The sequence below is a fragment of the Alligator mississippiensis genome, chromosome 16, assembly GCF_030867095.1.
Source record: "Alligator mississippiensis isolate rAllMis1 chromosome 16, rAllMis1, whole genome shotgun sequence".
NCBI lineage: Eukaryota > Metazoa > Chordata > Crocodylia > Alligatoridae > Alligator > Alligator mississippiensis.
The window spans coordinates 33202931-33226144 of NC_081839.1; the positions used below are offsets into that span (position 1 = coordinate 33202931).

The following is a 23214-nucleotide window of genomic DNA, read 5'->3' on the forward strand; positions in this document are numbered from 1 at the left end:
GTCTCCATGCATGTTCAACACGCCTCAAGACCGGTAGCATAGGTTTGCTACACAGTCACACAGAGCATAACCCCTGCACCCCCCCCCCACAAAAACAACCTCCCAACAAAACAGAACCAAAAAAAAAAGCCTTCCAGGCGCTGCCCGCCTCACGCTGCGACCCGGCCGGCAGGAAGCACTGCAAACCCCCGCAAAGCCCGCTTCGCGCCGCAGCCAGCGTGCACAGCCAGACACCACGTGACGCCGCGCACAGCCAGACAGACCGCCCGCTCACGTGGCAGGCATGCCGCGACCCCGTGAGCTGGAGCGGAACGGCGCGGCCTGATTGGCTGGGGAGTTTCCCTCCTCGCCAATCAGGAGCCGGCAGGAGGAAATTTCCCCCCCACGTGCCCTAGCGACAAGGTGACAAAGTAGAGCTGAGGGGGAGACTGACCCCCCCCGATGTTTCCTATTGGTCCCCTGTCGAGGGGCGGGGCCTCCAGAAAGAATAAAAAGCCGCGTGCCGAGCACACGGGCGGAATCGGTGACGGGCGACGGCGGAGGGCACAGAAGAGCTGGGAGAGCTGGCCAGCGGGGGGGAGCGGTAACCCCAGAAGCGCCCTGAAGCGGCAGCGGCGCCTGCCTCACCGTGGCACGAGGAGGGCTGAGAAGAGCTGGTAGAGCTGGCCAGCGGGGGGGAGCGGTAACCCCAGAAGCGCCCTGAAGCGGCAGCGGCGCCTGCCTCACCACCGCACGAGGAGGGCGGAGAACAGCTGGCCAGCGGGGGGGGGAACACTAATCCCTGAAGAGGCGGCGCCCCAGGAGGTGAGGCCAATCCGCGGAGCTCCCTGCACCTTCTGTGCTGGAGCGTGGGGGGGGTCGCGTATGGGCTGCAGTTGGGGACCTACGGCCCCTCTGCAGGCCCGGGGCTGTGAAAGGCTGTGGGGAGTGACGTCCCGAGCCACGTGGGTGCTGCGTGGTTCGTAGCTCCTGTCAAGCACCGGTGACCCGCGGGGTAGGCAGCGGTCGGGCTTGCATGCTTCCATTCCTTCTTTTAAGGCACCATTCGGGGGGCAGTGGGCGAGGTCCTCGGGCCTCGGCTGCAGCTTTCCCTTAAGGTGTCATTCAGGTGGGCGGAGGCTCAGGTCCGTAGCCAGCTCCACTGCCCCCTTAAGGAGTCATTTGGGGGGGTGGCAGGCAGGGTTGGTTTGTCTCTGCCTGCGGTCCTCTCTTAAGGCATCGTTTGGGCCAGCAGTGGGGAGGGCCGGAGGGCCCCCGCAGTCCTCCCTTAAGGTGTCATTTGTGGGGGCAGCGGCAAGGTCCGTAGGCCCCCGCTGTCCTCACTTAAGGTACCGTTTGGGTTGGCAGTGGGTCAGGTCTGAACCCCTGTAGTTCTCACTTACGGCCTTTGGGGGGGGCAGCGGGCCAGGTCTATTGGGCTTGGCCCGCGGCCCCTCCTTAAGGCGTCACTTGGGGCTGCAGTGGGCAAAGGCCTGGAGGTCGCCGCTGTCTGCTCTCGGGGTCATCTTGCCGAGCTGCGGTGTGGTGCTGCCCTGCTCGCAAAAGGGTCAAGCACTGACAGTCTTTCACACCCCCAAGCCCGAGCTATGGTGTGGTGCTGCCTAGCTCTATGGGTGGTCAAGCACTGATGGTCACTTGAGGGGGTTTGTGCCCTCTCAAGGCCATCCCATGGGGAAGCACGAGCACATGGGGTGCCGCCAAAGAAAACCAGCAGAGAAGACCAGAGAAAAGCAGGTGTGAGTTTGCCTGCTATTTAATGGACAAATAAAATTGATCTGCCAGGCACCTCCTTGGTGTCTGGTGCCTTTCACCTCCAAGTTCATCCTTCCCTGCTGCGCTGTTTCTCTAATCTCCTTTCCTGTTATTTCACCTCCAAGTTTCCCTGCTCCCTGCCCTCTTTCATTTCTGCAGTGGTCCTCTTGTGACCACTGCACGCGGAGTGCCTGTGGGCTGGCCGCCCAGGATGCTGCATCCCTTGCTGAAAAGGGATTAGTGGGAGACGTCCATCTTTGCTGCCGGTTGCATCGGTCACCTGAAGCTTCAGCTGTGAATCGCATGAAGCGGGTCGCCTTCAGAGGTCAACCCACATGGGTTGCCTCCAGAAAGAAGCAGAGAAGACAACAGAAAAGCTGATTTGAGCTGGCCTGCTATTTAATGGACAAATAAAATTGATCTGCCAGGCACCTCCTTGGTGTCTGGTGCCTTTCACCTCCAAGTTCATCCTTCCCCGCTGCGCTGTTTCTCTCATCTCCTTTCCTGTTACTTCACATCCAAGTTTCCCCACCCGCTGCCCCCTTTAATTTCTGCAGTGGTTCCCTTGTAACCACTGCGTGCTGAGTGCGTCCAAGCTGGTTGTCCAGGATGCTGAATCGTTTGCTGATAAGGGATTGATGGAAGACATTGCTTGACTGGATCGGCCACCTGAGGCTGCAGCCCCGAATCCCGCGAAACCGGTCCCCTTTGAGGGTCGATGTGCATCGCCCCAGGAAGGACAAGCAGACGGGACGGCAGGCGAGCAGCAGCGAGCTGACCAGGAGGGAAGAAGGCCAGGCCAGCCAAACAGGAGGTAAAGGCAAGAAATTGGGCACGGGGAGTGTCCACCCCATGGGTTCCATTGCTAAGTTGCGCACCTGGGATTTGGAAGGTTTGGGATGGGATTTCCCGTGCCCCTAGTCTGGGAGCAATGTCCAGGCACCCTGCCTTTGTTACTTGTCTGAGGCTACTTTGTGAGGTTGGCCAGAGGTATTGCCTGCGAGCTATGGGAGAGGTTGCAAGTTTCCAGAGGATACTAAGTGTATTAAGAGTTCAGGCCACTAGATGTATGCTCTGGCTCTGTTCGCTTATAGCTCATCTCGGTCTCTGTTCTTGCAGGCCTCGGAAGAACCGGAAGGAGACGTGGATGGGGAAAGCAGCGGGGAAGTGGCGAGGTAGGAGAAAAGCCAGTCAGAGAAATGGGATGTGAAGGAAAGGGACTCTGGACAGAGTGCCCTCCCTGCCGTTAGGTCTCAATCATGTCTTGGCCAAACTTGGGCTTTGTGAGCCTTTGGGCGAGTTCCCTGTAACTCAGAAACGAGTCTCTGCCCTTGATGCTGTTGCACTTTTGCAGCAGTCAGGTGGAAGGTGGACAACCCTGTAATCGAGGTGTGTCCCCCACCACCATGTTTGTAAAGGCCGTGGTTCTGGTTAGTGGTCTTGCACAGCACAGCCCCCCACCCTGTAATCAGAGTCGAGGCCAGCTGTCAGACCTGGCTGCCAATTGCTCAGCAACCTGTAAGTGGGGTGCGTGCTGCTTTCTAACATGAGAAAAAATGTCTAGCGTTGGACATCCTGTAATTGGGAGTCAAAAGTCCACTGCTGTTCCCGGCCAGTCGGAGAGGAGCCCCTGTAAGCAGGGTGGACGTAGCCTCCTTCCAATGGCCTTAGACAGCTAGAGCAGTCTGCAGCATTGTGCTGCAGGACGGCCTTGCAGACAGGAGCCGAGCCTCGTGGGGTGGCAGCCAACTCTTTAGACTCCAGAGCTTGATGACTTTCCCATGGTCTGGGTTGAAGTCTGTGGCCTCCTTTCCAAGCCCTGTGTCCAGGCACCTGTCCTTTTTCATGCATCTGTCTGACACTCCACGTCTGGACCCCTGGGCCGCCCTGTAACAAGGGTGCAAGTTTCTGTTTTTGGGGACAGCTCTGTTCTTTGGCCTGGCGGCCTTCCCTGTAAGCAGGGTTCTGGGCCTTTGCCTTTTGCCTCCTAAGGGCAGCGTGGCTAGCGAGATGGACCGTGCCCTGTAAGGAGGGTGTGAGTCCTATGTCTCTTGATGGAGGGTTGACTTCTGCAGAGCTCTGGACTACCCTGTAAGCAGGGTCCAGGTCACAATGTGCCTTTGCGGACAGCTCTGTCCTTTGCCAGGCCTGACAGCCCTCCTTGTAAGCAGGGATCTGGGCTTCCCTGTTGCCCCCATGGGCAGTGTGGCTAGCAAGACAGACCATGCCCTGTAACGAGGGCGCAAGTCTCACGTCTCTTGGAGGGCTAGATTGCGCAGAGCTGTGGACCACCTTGTAAGCAAGGTGCCGGTCTCAGTGTGCCTTTGGGGACAACTCTGTCTTAGCTGGCTGTGGGCCTTTCCCTTTTGCCCCCCGTGGGCAGTGTGGCGAGTGAGATGGACCGTGCCCTGTAACGAGAGTGCGAGTCCTCTGTGTCCTGTTGCACAGATAGTTCCTGCAGAGCTGTGGACCGCCCTGTAAGCAGGGTCCAGGTCAGTGTGTGCCTTTGGGGACAGCTCTGTCCTTTGCCAGGCCTGACGGCCCACCCTGTAAGCAGGGCTGTGGGTCTCTCCCTTTTGCCCCCCGTGGGCAGCCTGACTAGCCAGCGGGGCCGGGCCCTGTAACGAGGGTGCGAGTCCTGTGCATGCTGTTGCACACCTAGGTTCTACAGAGCTGCGGACCGCCCTGTAAGCAGGGTCCAGGTCACAGTGTGCCTTTGGGGACAGCTCTGTCCTTTGCCAGGCCTGACGGCCCGCCCTGTAAGCAGGGCTGTGGGCCTCTCCCTTTTGCCCCCCGTGGGCAGCCTGACTAGCCAGCTGGGCCGGGCCCTGTAACGAGGGCGCCGGTCTCTGCCTTCTCGCCCCCTGGGAGCGGAGGAGGATTTTCAGTGTAAGACTCGAGGTCAAGCGGTTTGCAGCATCGAGCTCCTTCCTGGCCTGGGAACACTTTTTCCCGTGTCAGTGTGTGGAGAGCGAGAGAGAGGAGCGCCTGGGAGTGAAAGCATTTGTTATTTTCTTTTTGTTGTTAAAATCGCTGCAGCGTACTTTATTTTCTTCCCAGTGCTGGGGAAGGGGCGAGATGCGTCCTTGTAGCCTTCTCCTCCCACCTCCGTACCTAGGGGGACGGATTTCCAGGCCTTTTGGTCTCGGGGAGCGTTAGGCCCCCTCCAATAATTTTGGGCACACGGCCTCTCTGTATGTCAGGGTACAGGCCTTAGGTCCCCTCTTTTTGGGTTGCTTTGGGCACTTGGTAGCTCGATTGCAGTTCCTGCCCTCCTGGAGAGACAGCCACGTATTCTCCACTTGAGTCCCTGGGGACGAGTGCCCTGGCACTTGGCCAGCCGTTGCTCTGTGCCCCGGACCCCGGCCTGCAGCCTGTAAGCAGGGTCCAGGCCCCCTTGATTCTCCGGGTCGGGTCTCGTCCCACTCGGTGAGGTTGGCCACAGATGATACCCACAGACTGCAGGGAAGGTTGTAGGCTTGTGGAGGATACTGGGTGCGTTGGGACCCCTGAGGCTTCGTGACCTTCCTGTAACTCAGGTCCAGGTCTCTGCTCCTCTCTTCCGCTGCTCCTGGCACCATTGAGATGTTTTCTTTTCGCACCCTGTAAACAGGGCTGCACCCCCCCAACCCCTCTGATCTTGGGGGCGGAGGCCTCCTTTAGCCCTTTGGGCTCTGTGGCAGCCGTGATCGGAAGCTGAAGTCATGGGCTTTGTGTCAACGGACACGGGGCTGCTTTGAGCCCTGATTGAAGACCGCCTGAGGCACCCGTCAGCTGGCTTTCAGGGCTTTACAGGTTTTCTCTGGGCTTCATGCCCTGCAGCCAGCTGTGTGCAGGGAGCACCGCCCTGTAAGCAGGGTTGCCGGTGTGTGTGGTCACCTTCATGGTGCCGTCCTAGCACTTCTGTCCAGAGTCCTGGCCCGTCGCGCTCTGCTCCTGGCTGGCCCGGATGTCGGCAGCCGAGCCCACAGACGTCTGCCCTCCCCACTTTCTGCGGACAGAGGACAGTGGTCACAGGTCCAGGTAAGGGTAAAAGAGGGAGGGAAATTGGGGCCTGCAGACCCATCTTCCATCGCGCTGACTTACATCCCGTTTCTGTCTTGTCCTTTTTGCCTCCAGAGGAAGAAGCAGAGAAGACAACAGACAAATAGGAGTTAACCTATAACCAGGACAGCAAACAGTGCCAGCCCACCGGGAGACAAAGGTGAGAGAGTTTGGGTAAAGCCTTGGGGTATGTGAGCTGTGGAAGGCTTGGAGTGCCAGGACGTCCTGGGTCTGTTGGCTTCTAAGCAAGGCACAGGTCTCCTGTCCTGCTTTCTCCAAATCTTAGGCTACTTCGTGTGTTTGGGCAGAGGGGTTACCTAGGGATTACAGGGAGGCTGCAGGGTCCTGGAGGAGCATGAGTGCTCTGGACCCCTTCCCGTCAGGGCTGAAAAGGGAGAAGTTGCAGCCACTTGGCAAGCGCTTAGGCTTGTTGGCTTATACCCAGTCTCCATCTTTGTTCTTCCAGTCCTCGAAAGCCCAGCGGCGAAGGGCCGAGGTGGGAGGTAGCCAGCCAGGGAAAAGGGTGTGAAGGAAAGGGACTCTGGACACAGTGACTGCCCTGCCCTTAGGTTTTGGTCACGTAAGAGCCAAAATGTGGCTGAGGGAGCCTTGGAGCAGTGGGACCTGTCTGTAAGCAGGAAACAGGTCTTGGCTCTGGAGGTTGTTGCTCTTGCAGAGCTGTCAGGTGAAAGGCAGGCCTCCCTGTAAGCAGGAGGCTGCTTTCCTTGTCCCCTCATTAATTCCGAGGCTTCTTCACCTGGCGGCAGTGACCGCGCAGCGTGGCTGCCCTGTAACCAGGGCCCAGGGCCGCAGCTGACTATTGATGGGAGTAGCCATCTTGTTAAAAGGGTGGCTGCTGCTTCCTGCCCAGAGGTGAGACTGAGCTGTGCGGCACCTTGTACGTTGTAGCAGCCCCATAATAGCAAGCGTGTGAGAGCGCCTTTCCCCTCATTTCTTTCCCCTCATTTCAGAGAACGCTGGTTCCTTGAGGGCTGTGACCTGCCTGTAACCTGGGCTCAGGTCTCCAGACTCCTCTTTTGTGCTGCCCCTGAGCTTTTCAGAAGCTCCTGCAGCCTTCACCTTTCTCCCCCTGTAATCAGGGGGTTGGTCACCCCCGACCTCGGTTTGGGGGCTGAGGCCTCGTTTAGTCCTCTGGGCATTGTGGCTTCTGCCCTTTCAGCCTCCAGGCACAGGGCAGTTTTGAGACCGCCTGAGGCGCCCGTCAGCTGGCATTCAGGGCTTTGCAGGTTTTCTCTGGGCTTCATGCCCCTCAGCCAGCTGTGTGCAGGGAGCATCGCCCTGTAAGCAGGGTTGCTGGTGCTTGTGGTCACTGTTCATAGTGCCACCTTAGCACTTCTGTCCAGGGTCCTGGCCCATCGCACTCTGCTTCTGGCTGGCCCGGATGTCAGCAGTCGAGCCCACAGACGTCTGCCTTCCCCCATCTCCACGGATAGAGCACAGACTGGCAGCAGATTCAGGTACGGGTTAAAGGGGGAGAGAAGTTGCAGCCCATAGACTTTTCCTTCAACATGGTGAGTTAAATGCAGTATCTGTCTCTCTCTGTTATAGGCCCTGATAGGAGAAGCTGGAAAGATGGCACACAAGCAGGAGTCAGCTGACAAGGAGGGAAGAAAACTATGCAAAGGTAAGGGAGTTTTGACGTGGTGCCTTTTATTTATTTATTTATTTTTGGTCCTACTGCCAAGCCATAGCCCTTGGGATTGGGGGCCTTGGAAGTCTGGCTTGCTGGCACCTTTGCAGATAAGTTTTAGGTGGAGCACTGAGGATGTTGTAAACCAGAGGCACGTCATGTCCACTTTGTTTTTACAAGGCAGCAAGCTCTTTAGGACACTGGGCGTTGTGAGCTTGCTGTCACTTGGGTTCGGTCTGGCAGCCGCAAGCGGGCAGTCATTTCTTCCCCCACTCACTGCTGTTACCTGGGGTTTGGTTACATCCCCAACTTGAGTGCAGGTGTTTTGAACCTCTTTTTGGTCCTCTGAGGGGTTTGACTTTGCTGTCAGGGAAGTTCAGTTTCTGCCCATTGTCCTCCACGTGTGCGGATGCTTGTTTCCTTGAACTGTACCGCCTGAGCAACCAGTGTTTGTTCGGCCTTGTGCCATAGTAGCTGGTGTTTGCGGGGGGGGGCACCATCCTGTAAGTAGGATTCCAGGTGCCTTGTGCTGCCATATCTTGTGATGTGGTACGAGTTGGGCCTGTCGGCTTGTGGCCCATGGCTTTCCATTTCCAGCTGACCCAGTCTTTGGGAGCTGAACAAAGAGATTCCTGCTCGCCCCGCTGTCCAACAGAAGACAGATCAACGGGAGTGGCAGGGAAGGACCAAACAGAGACGTTACAACTTCCTGTCTCAGTCTCTGGCCCCCCCATGCCTTACACCCAGACTGTATCTCTGTTTCTTTGTCGGGGGTGGATCCTGATTTCTTTTCTTTTTCCTTTTTGCAGCTGCCAGATGGACAAGCAGCGGGCGAACCACACCAGGGCGAAAAGCCAGGAAAATGGGATGCGAAGGAAAAGGACTCTGGACAGAGTTATCTCCCTGCCTTTAAGTATCAGTCATGTATTACCCAATTTTGACTGCATGAGCTCTCTGTAACTAAGAAACGAGTTTGTGCCTTTAATGCTGTTGCACTTCTGTGGCAGTCAGGTGGAAGCGGACAACCCTGTAAGCAAAGGCGTGTGTCACCGCCACCTCGTTTGTAAAGTGTGGATCTAGTTGTTGGTCTTGTGCAGCGGGGCCGCCCTGTAAGCGGGGCCCGGGCCAGCTGCCAGACGTGACTGCCAGGGGCGCAGCCTCCTGTAAGCAGGGTGCGTGCTGCGTCTTACTGCATAAGAATGACAGGCAATTTGAATGTTCCTAGCATTGGACGTCCTGTAATCGGGAGTCAAAGTCCACTGCTGTTCCCGGCCAGTTGGAGAGGAGCCCCTGTAAGCAGGGTGGACGTAGCCTCCGTCCACTGGCATAGACAGCCGGAGCAGTCTGCAGCATTGTGCCGCAGGACATCCTTGCAGACCGGAGTCGAGTCTCGTGGGGTGACAGCCAACTCTTTAGACCCCAGAGCTTGATGACCTTCCCATGGTCTGGGTTGAAGCCTGTGGCCTCCTCCAATCCCTGTGTCCAGGCACCTGTCCTTTTTCATGCATCTGTGCCTGGCACGCCACATCCAGACAGCTGGGCCACCCTGTAAGGAGGGTGCGAGTCCCACGTCTCTTGGTGTAGGGCTAGATTGCGCAGAGGTGTGGACCACCCTGTAAGCAGGGCCCAGGTCTCAATGTGCCTTTGAGGGCAGCTCTGGGCCTTTCCCTTTTGCCCCCTTTGGGCAGTCTGACTAGTCGGACGGACCGTGCCCTGTAACGAGGGTACGAGTCCCGTGCCCCTGGTGCAGGCCTAGATTGTGCAGAGCTCTGGACCGCCCTGTAAGCAGGGTACAGGTCTGTGTGTGCCTTTGAGGGCAGCTCTGTCTTTGGTCTGGCTGTGGCCCCCTTGTAAGCAGGGCCTTGGGCCTTTCCCTTTTGCACTCTGTGGACAGTGTGCCTAGTGAGATGGACTGTGCCCTGTAAGGAGGGTGCGACTCCCAGATTGTGCAGAGCTCTGGACCGCCCTGTAAACAGGGTGTACAGGTCTCTGTGCCTTTGAGGGCAGCTCTGTCTTTTGGCTGGCTGTGGGCCCCACCCTGTAAGCAGGGCTGTGGGCCTGTCCCTTTTGCCCCCCGTGGGCAGTGTGGCTTTTCAGACGGACTGTGCCCTGTAACGAGGGTGTGAGTCCCATACCTCTTGGAGTGCTAGATTGTGCAGAGCTGTGGACCACCCTGTAATCAGGGTCCAGGTCTCTATGTGCCTTTGGGGACAGCCCTGTCCTTTGCCTGGCCTGGCGGCCCCCCTGTAAAGAGGGCTCAGGGCCTTTGCCTTTTGCCCCCCGTGGGCAGTGTGGCGAGTGAGAAGGACCGTGCCCTGTAACGAGGGTACGAGTCCCATGTCTTTTGGTGCAGGGCTGGCTTTAGCAGAGCTGTGGACCGCCCTGTAAGCAGGGTCCAGGTCACAGTGTGCCTTTGGGGACAGCTCTGTCCTTTGCCAGACCTGATGGCCTGCCCTGTAAGCAGGGCTGTGGGCCTCTCCCTTTTGCCCCCTGTGGGCAGCCTGACTAGCCAGCCGGGGCCGGGCCCTGTAACGAGGGTGCGAGTCCTGTGCATCCTGTTGCACACCTAGGTTCTACAGAGCTGCAGACTGCCCTGTAAGCAGGGTCCAGGTCACAGTGTGCCTTTGGGGACAGCTCTGTCCTTTGCCAGACCTGACGGCCCGCCCTGTAAGCAGGGCTGTGGGCCTCTCCCTTTTGCTCCTCTTGGGCAGTGCGGCTAGTCAGACGGACCGTGCCCTGTAACGAGGGTGCGAGTCCTGTGCATCCTGTTGCACACCTAGGTTCTACAGAGCTGCAGACCGCCCTGTAAGCAGGGTCCAGGTCACAGTGTGCCTTTGGGGACAGCTCTGTCCTTTGCCAGGCCTAACGGCCCGCCCTGTAAGCAGGGCTGTGGGCCTCTTCCTTTTGCCCCCCGTGGGCAGCCTGACTAGCCAGCTGGGCCGGGCCCTGTAACGAGGGCGCCGGTCTCTGCCTTCTCGCCCCCTGGGAGCGGAGGAGGATTTTCAGTGTAAGGCTCGAGGTCAAGCGGTTTGCAGCATCGAGCTCCTTCCTGGCCTGGGAACACTTTTTCCCGTGTCAGTGTGTGGAGAGCGAGAGAGAGGAGCGCCTGGGAGTGAAAGCGTTTGTTATTTTCTTTTTGTTGTTAAAATCGCTGCAGCGTACTTTATTTTCTTCCCAGTGCTGGGGAAGGGGCGAGATGCGTCCTCGTAGCCTTCTTCTCCCACCTCCGTACCTAGGGGGACGGATTTCCAGGCCTTTTGGTCTCGGGGAGTGTTAGGCCCCCTCTCTAATACTTTTGGGCACACGGCCTCCCTGTATGTCAGGGTACAGGCCTTAGGTCCCCTCTTTTTGGGTTGCTTTGGGCACTTGCTAGCTCGATTGCAGTTCCTGCCCTCCTGGAGAGACAGCCATGTATTCTCCACTTGAGTCCCTGGGGACGAGTGCCCTGGCACTTGGCCAGCCGTTGCTCTGCGCCCCCGACCCCGGCCTGCAGCCTGTAAGCAGGGTCCAGGCCCCCTTGATTCTCCGGGTTGGGTCTCGTCCCACTCGGTGAGGTTGGCCACAGATGATACCCACAGACTGCAGGGAAGGTTGCAGGCTTCTGGAGGATACTGGGCGCGCTGGGACCCCTGAGGCTTCGTGACCTTCCTGTAACTCAGGTCCAGGTCTCTACTCTGCTGCTCCTGGCACCATTGAGATGGTCTCTTGCACCCTGTAAACAGGGTTGTGCCCCCCCCAACCCCTCTGATCTTGGGGGAGGAGGCCTTTAGCCCTTTGGGCTCTGTGGCAGCCGTGATGGGAGGCTGAAGTCATGGGCTTTGTGTCCCCAGACACAGGGCTGCTTTGAGCCCTGATTGAAGACCGCCTGAGGCACCCGTCAGCTGGCATTCAGGGCTTTACAGGTTTTCTCTGGGCTTCATGCCCCGCAGCCAGCTGTGTGCAGGGAGCACCGCCCTGTAAGCAGGGTTGCCGGTGTGTGTGGTCACCTTCATGGTGCCGTCCTAGCACTTCTGTCCAGAGTCCTGGCCCATTGCACTGCTCCTGGCTGGCTCGATGTCGGCAGCCGAGTCCACAGACGTCTGCCCTCCCCACTTTCTGCGGACAGAGGACAGTGGTCACAGGTCCAGGTAAGGGTAAAAGAGGGAGAGAAATTGGGGCCTGCAGACCCATCTTCCATCGCGCTGACTTACATCCCGTTTCTGTCTTGTCCTTTTTGCCTCCAGAGGAAGAAGCAGAGAAGACAACAGACAAATAGGAGTTAACCTATAACCAGGACAGCAAACAGTGCCAGCCCACCGGGAGACAAAGGTGAGAGAGTTTGGGTAAAGCCTTGGGGTATGTGAGCCGTGGGAAGCTTGGAGTGCCAGGACGTCCTGGGTCTGTTAGCTTCTAAGCAAGGCACAGGTCTCCTGCCCTGCTTTCTCCAAATCTTAGGCTTCTTTGTGCAGTTGAGCAGAGGGGTTACCTAGGGATTACAGGGAGGCTGCAGGAACCTTTTCACAGCAGGGCTGGAAAGGGAGAAGCTGCAGCTGCTCGATATGCACTCAGGCTGTGTTGACTTCCCCCTGCACCACCAAGTGTTCCCAGCACTGCAAGAACAAAGACTGGGACAGGGTGTGAGGTGGGAGGAAGCCAGCCAGGGAAAAGGGTGGAAAGGAAAGGGACTCTGGACACAGTGATCGCCCTGCCCTTAGCTCTGTCACGTAAGAGCCAAAATGTGGCTGAGGGAGCCTTGGAGCAGTGGGACCTCACTGTAAGCAGGAAGCCAGTGTCACCCCCTTGTTTTAAAAGGTCAAGCTCGCAAGTATAATGGGCGCCGTGAGCTACTTTCTTTTATATTTTCAGTGCTGTGTGCAGTTCATTGCCAGCCAACTCCTCTTCTGTTTTGTGTACTATTGCAGGTCCCTGAAGAGCAGCTGGAGAAGAAGGAACAGAAGCAGGACAAGAAAGCTCAGAAACAACAAGTGTGGGTTGGGGTGGACAGGAGAAAGAGGCATATGTTTAATGTATGTTTAGATAAGTACAGATGGAGACTGTCCTGTGCATCTCTACACTTTCAAACACTCAGGAGCAAGCTGCTGCACGCTTCAAGTTGCACCATGGACTCAGTTTTGGGTTGGACTTATTTGTAGGCAGTGAAGTTGAGGCGTTGTGCTAGTTGTGTGTATTGGGTTGGCCCCGATTAGTAGGCAGTGAGGTCGAGGCATTGTGCTAGTTGTGTGTATTGGGTTGGCCCTATTTGTAGGCAGTGAGGTTGAGGTGTGCTAGTTGTGCATATTGATATGTGGCAGTCTAGGTTTTTGCAGGTGGTTTGGCTTTGCTAGTTCAGGAGTTGATCAAAATAGATGTGACTGAAGGTAGCGTGTAGGGTTTTCTGGGTTGGGTTGTCAGTGTTGGTGTAGAAATGCAGGTTTGTGCTCCGTTTGGTCAGTGGCTTGGCTGTAGCTTGCTTTAGCCGTAGGTTGTGGGGCCAGTTTGAGGCTGTGGTGCAATTTGGTTGCGTCTGTAAGTTAAAGCTCCATGGGTGTTTGAAAGGGTTAATCTCCATCTCCATGCACGAAGATCCTAGAGGTAGTTGGCGTGCTCAGTGTCAAACCGGATGTGCACAATCGAATAATAAACAGTATAAAAAAACTTGTGCCTGGTGCTCTTCTACACTGAGAGGACTTGGCCATTACCCTTTCCTGTTGCGATCTGGCTGGAGAAATAAAGTTTTTCATTCTGTCTACTGATCTGATCTGTCCTACTTGTTGAATAAAAATATTTCCTGTTTTGATTTAAAAATGGCAAAATAATGTGACAGGTGGTGCCTAGTCACCAATTTACAACTGTTAATGCACTGTAAGAAATCAGTCCTGATTTATTTGAGGAAATAAAAAATAAGGTACAGTGAAGTTGTGGTGCTTGGGTGCAATCTGTTGAAGTTCAGCTGTCCCTTGTCTCAAAAGGAAAAAATGGTCCCAATAAAAAGAAAATTCTCAGAAAACTTTGTGCACTTCTTCATGTTTTTTTAGTCCAGTTGTTTCAGACCGTCTTGTCTGAACGCCTTGAGTACACGTCCTGCTATTTCTAATGGCACGGTGTGGGTGCTTTTTAATACAAAACAAAATGGGTCTGAGAATGCACCTTAAGGAGCAAGGTCCAAGCTCTCCCTGAGCTACCAACTAACTGGGTGGGTTTGGATTATGCTGCCGTAGGATGCTAAGGCAGAGACGCGACTGCCAGGCAAGCACTGGGGGTGTGTAGGGCTCAGCATCCTCCACAGCTATGACCTGCACTTGGGGCATGATCAGACCTTGGTCTGAGGGATGGGGGTGGTGCAGTATCCCTTTTGGGATGTTTCCTTAAGGACAAGAAGGGACTTGGGCAAGGAGCAGTTCAGTGCTGTTACCTTCAAAAACTGCTGCAACGTTCCCCAGAACTGAATGCACGGGGTTTTGAAGGAGTGATAGTTTAACAGGGTGCTGTGTCCCCTTTTAGGACCACTGGGACTGAGGACTACTGGGGCAAGGAAGTGGCCTAGAGATGCCCGGGTCTCTGCCAGTGCAGAGTTCACAACTCCCCCAAGCTCAGCCCCTCCAACACCAAGGCTGTGGGCAGCTACTAGTCCCCTCCAGCTGGGCTCAGAAAGCCTCCTCTTGTCGAGGGTGAGGGGTGCAGGGCCAGCCACAGTGCCGCAGGCTGGGAGCCCCAATCCCCGCTGCAAGCATTCAGCCCAGTGCAAACCATCAATGCTGGGTGCTCTACTGGTGCCATGGGCTGGAGCTGTGGGGTGCTCCGAATTGGGGGCTCAGGCCAAACTGTGACCCAGCAGCGGCCAGGTGAGACATCAACACTGGAAAGGCTCCGGGTCGGGACCAGTGCCGCTGAAGCTCTGCAGAAGCGGAGCCAGTGCGAGCCCCGCAGAACCAGGCTCAGCTGCACCCTGACATCGGGGTGAGCTTTGCCACCGAGTCCAATCCTGTGCGCTGAGCAGGAGAAGGGCTTGCAGCAATTGCTGCTGGTTTCGGATGAGCTGCACAGCTGCAGTTTGGGTCTAGGGGATGCCCAGCAGGAGGAAGGGAAGTGCTGGGGGCACCCAAGAGCTGGTAGCTAACTCTGGGTTTGCAGCAGGCCAAGCAGGACACTTGTGGTCAGAGCCAAAGAGGGACAGGCTCTTTCAGAGGCTCGTAACCGTGCTGGTTGGATACAGCTGGCTCCGGTTAGGAGCAAGGGCTTTGAGGGGCTCTGCATTTGGGTTGGCTCGCACTTCCCTGCCTCTCCTTTGCTGCATTCATCAGTGAAGTTACCCTCTTCCTGCAAACCCGCAACAGCTCCTCTGCTGGACCCACCAACAGCACAGGAGGCAGGAAACAAGGTAAAAAATTGGGGGAATCATGAAATAAATCCTCACAAACTAGCCAAGGTTTCCAGCTCCATTTTATTTAGTGCTGGAGGATGCCACTTTCCTGGAGCAATTTCCACGTGATAGCAAATAATAGTATTTTCTGGGCCTGCTTCAGAGCAGACCAGTGGAGTTCAAGCAGGTGCGAGTCGTTCTGGGCAATGATCCTCTTTGGGCCTCGTGGTATGAAAGATGGGGGTGGGAGATGTTGGGGAAAGCGGAGAGCATCTTCCAGAGGGTGCGTGTGGCCGTGCCTGTATACAGTGACCTGCAAGAAAGGATGGTGGCAGGAGCTCGGAGAACCTGGTGCTGGGTCAACATCAGACAGAGACTGTTGCACTCACATGCCCCTGCCTGCCAGGCATAACGTGCAACCAGCCAGCCCCAGGGGCCTTGGTCTGGGCAGGGGATAGCGTGACCACCCCCAGGCAGTGCAGGACAAGGCCAGGCACCCTCCTATCTGCTTCCCCTCTGTTTGGCCCCTGCCAGAGCGGCATTAGCAGGGGGCTTGGTTTGCATTTAATATAGACCGGGGCAGTTGCATGGCACCATCTCAGGCCCGGGATGTTCTGGGCTCAGCGCAAGTCAGCAGGACTGAAAGGAGCCGTGAGCAGCCACGTGATGCTGTGAGCGTGCGTCTGCACGGGGTGGCCCTGGCATGGTGCCCGTGGCTGTCCCCTCAGCTGTGCTGCTGCCCTGGCTCAGCCTAAGCAGCAGGCATCCCAGGAGGAATGCCCTGCATCACCCCTTGTCTCCAGGTCCATCTGCCCCACGGTGCAGGGGTGACAGCAGCTGCCCGCTCTCTGCAAGGGCTGCGCAGTTGAGGCCTTGAAGCTGGTCCGGGCACAACACAGCTGACTGGGGGAGCTGGGTCCCCCCATCTCCACCCTGGGGACAGGGAACTAATTAAGAGGCACGCTGCTACTAGTGGCCTGCCTGCAAGCCTCTGCCCCTGCTCCCTACCTCATTGCTGCTCATTTCTTACCAGACTCACGCAGCGTGCTGCTTGCGTGCCACCAGACTGACCAGGTCAGTGTAGTCTGAGATGGATTCGGGAGCAGGTTCTGGAGCCTCTTGGATGTGTTCAATGATACACCCAGCATCTCTTACAGCTGCCTCCACCGACTCCCGGTCCAGGCCCAGGCAGGAGAAGTTGTGCTGCCCGACCAAGTAGTAGGTTCCTTTCAGGACTGTATTTAATACCAGGTGTCCCCCCGGCTTCACCAGGGAGCTGATGTTCTTCACGGCTGCACGAAAGGTGCCCAGGTCTTTGCAGGCAGCTTCCAAGCACAGCATGGAGAGCAGGCAGTCGGCCGCGGGCAGCGTCACGGGGGCCAGAGGGTTGGGTTTCCTCACGTCGCACTTCAGAACCTGCTTCACTTTCTTCCTCAGTTTCTCTTCCTTCTCAGCCCACTTTTCCCTGGGAGGAAATGTCTAGTGAGTGATCCCGTGGGGTTACCTGCCTGCCTGGGGGCTCATGTACAGAGAAACAGGAGGATGTTCAATGAAACCAAAAGGCAGAGCATTAAAATGGACAAAAGTGCGTGCTCTTGCCCATGCAATGCACAATTAGGTTGTGGAGCTTGCTCCCGTAAGAGGCCAAGAGCCGGGCAGGAGGTGGAGACAGGAACATGCTGCCAGGACCAAGGGGCTGGATTAAAACCACCTTGCTGGCTCTGCACCATCCCTGGATTACAGCATTAGTGATAACCAGGAGGTCCCCTCCGCTGGGAAGAAGGTGCTAATTCAAATCATAGGAAGTGAGGGCTGGCAGGGACCTCAGTTCAACCCCCTGCTCAAAGCAGGACCATACTCCATCATCCCAACCTCGGCTTTGTCTAGCCGGGTTCCTCCAAGGATGGAGATGCCATCATCTCTCTGAGTAACCTGTTCAGTGCTTCACCACCCTCCTAGTGAGAAAGTTCTTGCTAATATCTAACCTCAACTTCCCTTGCTGCAGCTTGAGCCCATTGCTCCTTGTGCCTAGAGGGACAAACTCCTGCAGTCACTGCGTACAGACCTGACGGTTGTCGTACCATGAATTGTTTGCACGGCCTCATTCACCTAGTGCCAGTGGTGCACAGTACATGGTGCAGTGCCACAGTAGGCAGATTGCCGGATCTAATAGAGGAAGCTGCACGCTAATGCCCATGCCTCTCTGAACCAGGTAGTGTCTAAGGAGCCACCCTGCCCTGCCTTCTGCCTAAAACAGATATCCAAAACTACCTCGTTGCAATAGCGTGACCCTCGGGGGTTAAGCCAGTGAGCGTGGCAGGGCCAGCCTGGCTGTTGTGCCTCACTACAGAGCCTGGCACAGTGGAGCCGCGGTGCTGCGTTTCCTGCCAGAAGGGCTTTTTTTGGTTCCTATATTAGAAACTCTCCCTGCATCCAACACACTTCTGCTCTGACAGGTGCCCTAGGAAGTGTGTTGTTGTCTTTTCATCTCGCGGGCCACCACGAGCCCTCGTGCCCTCCAGGAGAGGGAGGGAAAGGCCCCTTCTGCCTTAGTAGGTGCCAGCAGCCAGGCCCCTACCTCTGTCCCTCCAGCTCGCACACGTATTTCACCGCCGGGGTCCAGTCAAATGCTCCCGGCTCCTTCTTCAGCCACTTCTCCAGCTCCTGGCGGTTCCGGTCCGTATAGTCCGAAATGATGATCTCGTTAAACTTCTCGCAGGCAGAAAGGAGGTGGTAAATGGTGGGGCCGCTGCCAATATCTATCAGGGTGTCGCCCTTCACATCACCTGCATTGGAACGGGGGAGAGCATCGTGACCCTGGCACAGGAGGCACTCGCTCCTGTCTGGGGGCTGTGCTGGCTGCGGGTGCTTGCTCCTAATTGCTGCCTCGTGCGATTGCACGGTGCGAATTGTGTAATGATTTTTTAGTGTGCTTTGTGCTGCCAAGTGAACCACAAGGCACTTGGCAATGGTGAACGCTTGGCAATGTATTCACATGCCGGGTGGCAGACTTTACATACTGCCCCTGGCTCCAGAGAGGAGCCGACAGCGTGTGATGCACACAGCGCTGCAGAAAGTTGCTCGTCCTGGCCCTACGGCTGCTCACGACCCAGACAGCGGTTTTTTCCTTTGTCGTTTGTATTGGCCAGACATTCCCTGGCATTGCAAAAGCCAGATCCCTGCCCGAGGGTCTGCCCTGTCATCAGAAAGCCTGAAATTCCCCTCGAGAGATCACGTTGCAGCACAGAGCCAAGGCAACGCAATAGACTTTGCAGTCCTATGCTGGGAAAGGGATCCCTGCAGGGCACAGTGCCGTGGACTCACCTGCAGAGAACACCTTGTGCAGGTTTCTCAGGACCGATGTCATAAGACTGTTCTTATTGGAAAGACCTCCATCAAAGTTGTACCATGTTTCCAAGTAGTCTCTAGGGTGGAAATGTGCCTGGTAGACTTCTCCCTCTGTGAAGCTTGCAGGTGTGTCCATCGTGCTGGAGCGTGTCCCTCGCCCCCTGAGCACCTGGGGTTAGAGCACTTGGGGGATAAGGCCCTTGCAAAAGCTTGTAATTTTGTGAGTTGGCTCGAACGGGCACTGGGAGGTTTGTTCAGAGCCAGCGCTCCGCCTCCACTTCCTTCTGTGGCACAATTGGTTCCCATCTGCCTCCCTCTCCTTAAGTTAATTATTAATAAATTAACCTGTTCCTGGAAGCTGGCTACAGCTCTTCTCGTGAGCGCACCAACAACTCATGAGGCAGGCCAAAAATGGGGAGGGGGCGCAATCAAGATCCCCTCCAAACCAGCCATGGTTTCCAGCTCCATTGTACTAATAAGTGGAAGCTGCCTCTTTGCACAAGTAGTTTGCATATCGGACTGAACAGGGGCATGCATGATTCAGAGCAGGTGCACTTCATCCTCCGTGTGCCTCCTGTTGCAGCAGAGAGTTGGGGAGCAGACACACCAGGCAGGTGTTACCAGACTTAATAGTAGATTTTAGGTTGTGGCATTGAGTTCACAAATGCTTGAACAAGCATAGTCCGCTCTCTAAAGCAAGTGTTTATCGAGCACAGAGATTTGCAAGCACGCAACAAAGAACAGAAAAACCACCTCCACCAAGATAAAGCCCGATTGGACACAGTGACAGCACGCACAGCTTAGTCTAACTTAAGATGCAATACAATAAAGCAAAAAGACAGCAGAAAGCCTTGCATAATCTCTAGGGCAGAGTGTCTCCTTACAGCCAGGTATTCAGAAAGTCCTTCTTGGGGAATCTGCCGGTGGTCTTAGGCATTTGAGTAGAGACCCCACAGGCGTCATTTCTGCTTGGGTTTTTATAGGTAATCCTACATCTCCTTCTCCCCCTTGGGTGCTTGCCGTAGCATGCTTTTTTTACCTCCCTTCAGACTAAATGCAGGAGAGTCCTGCTGCATACACCAGTCTCTTCTCAAGTATTGCACCTGTGACAGGTTCTGCTTTGAAATGTAAATGCGGTTCTCTGTTTGCTTTGGTCACACCAGTCCAAGCAGTTTGGGATCCTTCTCCTGCTCCCTTAGCTCTGTCTCCAGCACACACGTGATGATTGTGCTAAGTCTTTGCCAACAAGGTTTGTGCCTGGAGCGTGGGGATCCTGCTGCTGCACCAGCATCCGGACAGGCTGTGCCTCGGGTGCAGTCCGGCACGCCTACCTGCCAGGCAGTGCCTGCGTTTCTCTTGCCCTTTTGAAGCAGGAATTGCAATAAACAGCCCCCAGGGGCCTTGGGTTAGGCAAGGAATAGGCTTTGATCATGCCTTTGATTCCTCAAACCAGGAGCAAGGTTGCCGAATCCCTATGGCGCAATACCCCTGTGCTTGGATCAGAGGGGAAGTGAACCAGGCCTGAGGACATGCCGTAAGGAGAGCTCAGGAGGCAGTAGATAGGGCCTGTGAGCCAGGGCCAAGCTCCCACTGAGCTGCAAGCAGCACTTCGGGTTTGCATTTCACTGCTGTAGGATCGTACACCAGAGCTGCAGCTGCCAGGCAGGTGCTGGGGGGCCTAGGGCTTTCCCCCACTCTCGAAGGCGCCGTCACTGCGCTGGGCATCCTGTGCATCTGTGATACGCACCTTGTTTCTGACCGAGTAGACACTTATGGTTGGGACTGAGGAGGTGGCACCGAAGCTACGAAAATGGCTTGGACAAGAATAGTTGGGTTTTTGAAAGGAGCATTTACTGAGCGCAGCAAGTTACGCTGTTAAGCATAAGACAAAGAAACAACATAAACTTTGCATAAAAGTTTTACATAGTTTTGAGGACAGAGAGGGTCTCCCTGCAGCTAGCCCGGCATTCAGGAGTTTTGGGGGTCTGCAGTTATGTTTTTAGCAGGTGGGGCAGAGGGTCCACAGTCCTCATTTTTGCTTCAGCTTTTATGGGTGATTTGCTCCCCTTCTTCCCCCGTTTGCCTTGACAATAGCACATCTTTTGCCCCTTTTATGGTGTTTGTCTGGTGGGTGGCTCTGTAGTGTCCCTGGGGTTGGTTTTTTTTAGGTTTTATGATGTTTATGGCATGGGTGGCACTGTTTACAGAGAGCCTACTGCCCATTTAAGCCGCTAGACTCCCCTGCTTTTTTACATCACATAAGTTATTTACTTCACATCTTTTTTTTATTGGCTACAGGGGCCAAAAACTGTTGCGACTATGCCGGCATTTCCAACAGGGCTCAGGGGAATTACCTGGGCCCGCCTGTCTGCTCCCACCTGCGCGTGGTACAGTGTGACACTCACAGACACCTCCATTTTCTCGTGTGTCACAACTGGCTCCCATCTGCCTCCCTCTCCTTTAGTTAATTTTTAATAAATTAACTTGTTCCTGGAACCTAACTACGGCTTTTCGGTTGAACCCGCCAACAATGCATGAGGCAGGCAAAAAAACAAATGGGGAGGGAGCACAATATATAAGCCCTTCAAACTGGCCACAGTTTCCAGCTCCATTGTGGTGATAAGTGGAAGCTGCCTCTTTGCACCGTTAGTTTGCCCGTCGCACCGGTTAGGGGGTTTCCCGTGCATCATTTGGAGCAAACCAGTGACTTCGTCCCGGGCAATGCTCCTCAGCGTGCAGCAGAGACCAGGCAGGGGATTGAGGTTCGTGTCTGCAGCTTTAGGGATCCACCGTTGGGTCCCCGTCCGGACAGCCTGTCTCAGCTGCAGGCATGCATGGCCACCTGCCAGGCAGCATCTGCATTTCTCTTGCCTTTTTGAAGCATGAATTGCAGGAAGTAACCCCAAGAGGCCTTGGCTTAGTTAAGGACCAGCCCAACTTCCCCTCAGCACTGCAGGACAGGGCCAGATACCTCCCATCCACTTCCCCTCTCTGCTCAGGCCCCATTAATGGTTTATTAGATCAGCCTTTTTAGGCTTGAGACACCCCTCTGTAGACTCAAGGCACCCCTCAGGAAATGCCAGCTCTTGGCTTTCACTTGACTTTTGAAAGATATGAGTGCAATTATTCTGGTGCACACAACTCAGAAAAACCGCAGCAAGGCACAAGGGTTTCAACACTAGTGATTCTTATTTGAAACCTCTGGGTATATTTTGTGAGTTACGTGCAAGTGTTTGCACACGCAACACTGCTATTATTGCACGGCACCCTTAAAAGGATCTCACAGCATCTCGGGCACCGCAGCTTCCTGGTGGAGAATAGCTGATTTCGATAATACCTCACCTCATTTTTTTAACCTGGCCCAAACAGGCAGCTGCTTGTATGCTACCAGGTACAGGAGGGCTGTACAGTCTGAGAGGGTGTCCGAGATGGCATCTGGACAATGTTCCCAACTATCCTTGGGGTACTTTGATGCCCAGAATCTCTCATAGCATCCTCCACTGTTTTCTTCTCCAGATACAGGCAAGACAAGTTGCACCGGGGCAGCCATGCAGCAGGTTGCTTTCAGAGCTATCAGCATCGCCAGGTGCCCCCCTGCCCGCCAGGCTCTACCAGGGATCTCATATTCTCCAGGGCAATGCAAAAGGTACTTTGTAGGCAGGGTCCAAGCACAGTGAGCCAAGCAGCAGTCTGCTGGGGACATAATTGCCGGGGAGCCAGCAAACAAGAAGAAAAAAAAAGCCACAAAGGTGGAAGCAATTCAAAAGTGAAAGCAATTCAAAGGGGTGAACTACAAGAAGTTGCAGTGTCGTCTAGTGGACAAAGAGGCTCAGTACATGTCTTTGAGTTTGCACGCAACAAATCCATGGACATGATGCTTTAATTCCTGGCAAGCCAAACTAAACTACATCTGAAGAGTTTTAGTTTAATGCACAAGAAAGACTTTTAAAGTGTCAGGAAATCCCACTTGTGCAAGCCGACATGCAGCTGCAGCGCACGAAAGGGCAAAAATCATGGCATGTCCGTGGGCCCGAGAACATCAGCTCCCTGGTACAGGTGAGGGGCACCTGGCGATAGCGGCGGTTCTAAAAGCAACCTACACCCTTGGCAAGCACAGCTTCTCCGTCCTATACCTGGACCAGGAGTTGGTGGAGGAAGTCATGAGAGATGCTGGGTTTGACATCAAGTACTCAGCAGTCTGCTGCAGCCGCCTGTTCAGACTTCACAGGCCTGGTCTACCTGGTCGCGTGCAAGCAAGAGGCTGTGCGAGTCAGGTAAAAAATGAGCAGGAGAAAGCCCAGCCTGCAGGTGACTGGGCATCAGCACACCCGTTGAATCAGAGAAGCCCAGAGGGGTGATGCAGGGCTGACCCCAACACCCCTTTATGTCCAGTCCAGCTCCAATGCCTCAGCTGTGCAGGCCTTGCTGCTTGGGCTTCTGCAAATAACAGGCAGCTACTGTCACCCCTGGACCAAGGGGCAAATAGATCCGGCTCCTATTGTCAGTGGACGTGAAGGGTGACACTGCAGAACAGGGGACTTTTCCTGTGGCCCAGGCACGATGGCTCTGGGATGCCAGGGCAGACACAGCTGAGGACATGGCCAAGGGCACCGGGCTGGGGCCACCCCACACAAGGTCACAATCACCAGGCCACGCAGCTACCTGCAGCTCCTTTACACCAGCTGACTCACCCTGAACATCCCTGCCCTGCGGTGGCACCGCATGGCCACTGCCACAGGCTGCTGTCTGCATGAATGCCTCTCCCCGAAAAAAAGAGGTATTGTCTCTGAACCAAGTTTTTCATTTCTCCTACAAACAGTCCCTCCCTGCAGCCTGAACAAACAGGTGAAAAGGATGGACGGTGTTGCATCCTGTCCTGCAGTGTTGAGGGTGACTCGAGCCATTTCCTGCCCATACCCAGGCCCCAGCCGCTGCTAACTGAAACCCGTGCTGCAGAAGGGGAAGAGAAATGCAAGTGCTGCTTGGCGGGGAGGAGCGTGTGATGGGAGCTGAGACGCAGCCTGTCTGGATGCTGACCCAGGTTCCTCAAGCTCCAGACATGAACCTTTCTTCCTTTCTT

At 55.5% G+C, this 23214-nt stretch overlaps 1 protein-coding gene and 1 long non-coding RNA gene across 3 annotated transcripts; one reads left to right on the forward strand and one right to left on the reverse strand.

Annotated features, from left to right (window-relative positions):
• Nucleotides 1-502: 502 nt before the first annotated feature.
• On the forward strand, nt 503-13433 carry LOC106739893 (uncharacterized). 2 transcript variants are annotated; one of them, XR_009458041.1, is made up of 8 exons: nt 503-2566; nt 2872-5775; nt 5872-5956; nt 6263-7274; nt 7366-7441; nt 8257-11574; nt 11671-11755; nt 12349-13433. It is a non-coding gene; the product is annotated as an uncharacterized LOC106739893 (long non-coding RNA). The 2 variants fall into 2 exon arrangements; XR_009458042.1 differs by having other exon boundaries at nt 504-2566; nt 2872-2927; nt 12349-13341.
• A 1415-nt stretch (nt 13434-14848) lies between these two features.
• LOC102570006 (nicotinamide N-methyltransferase-like) lies at nt 14849-18400 on the reverse strand. The gene is made up of 4 exons (XM_059719836.1): nt 18111-18400; nt 17365-17572; nt 15817-16251; nt 14849-15099 (listed from the first exon to the last, which is right to left on the reverse strand). Exons 1-3 carry the CDS (start codon nt 18268-18270, stop codon nt 15822-15824), a joined length of 798 nt encoding a protein of 265 aa, XP_059575819.1. The 5' UTR covers nt 18271-18400; the 3' UTR covers nt 14849-15099; nt 15817-15821.
• Nucleotides 18401-23214: the final 4814 nt, after the last annotated feature.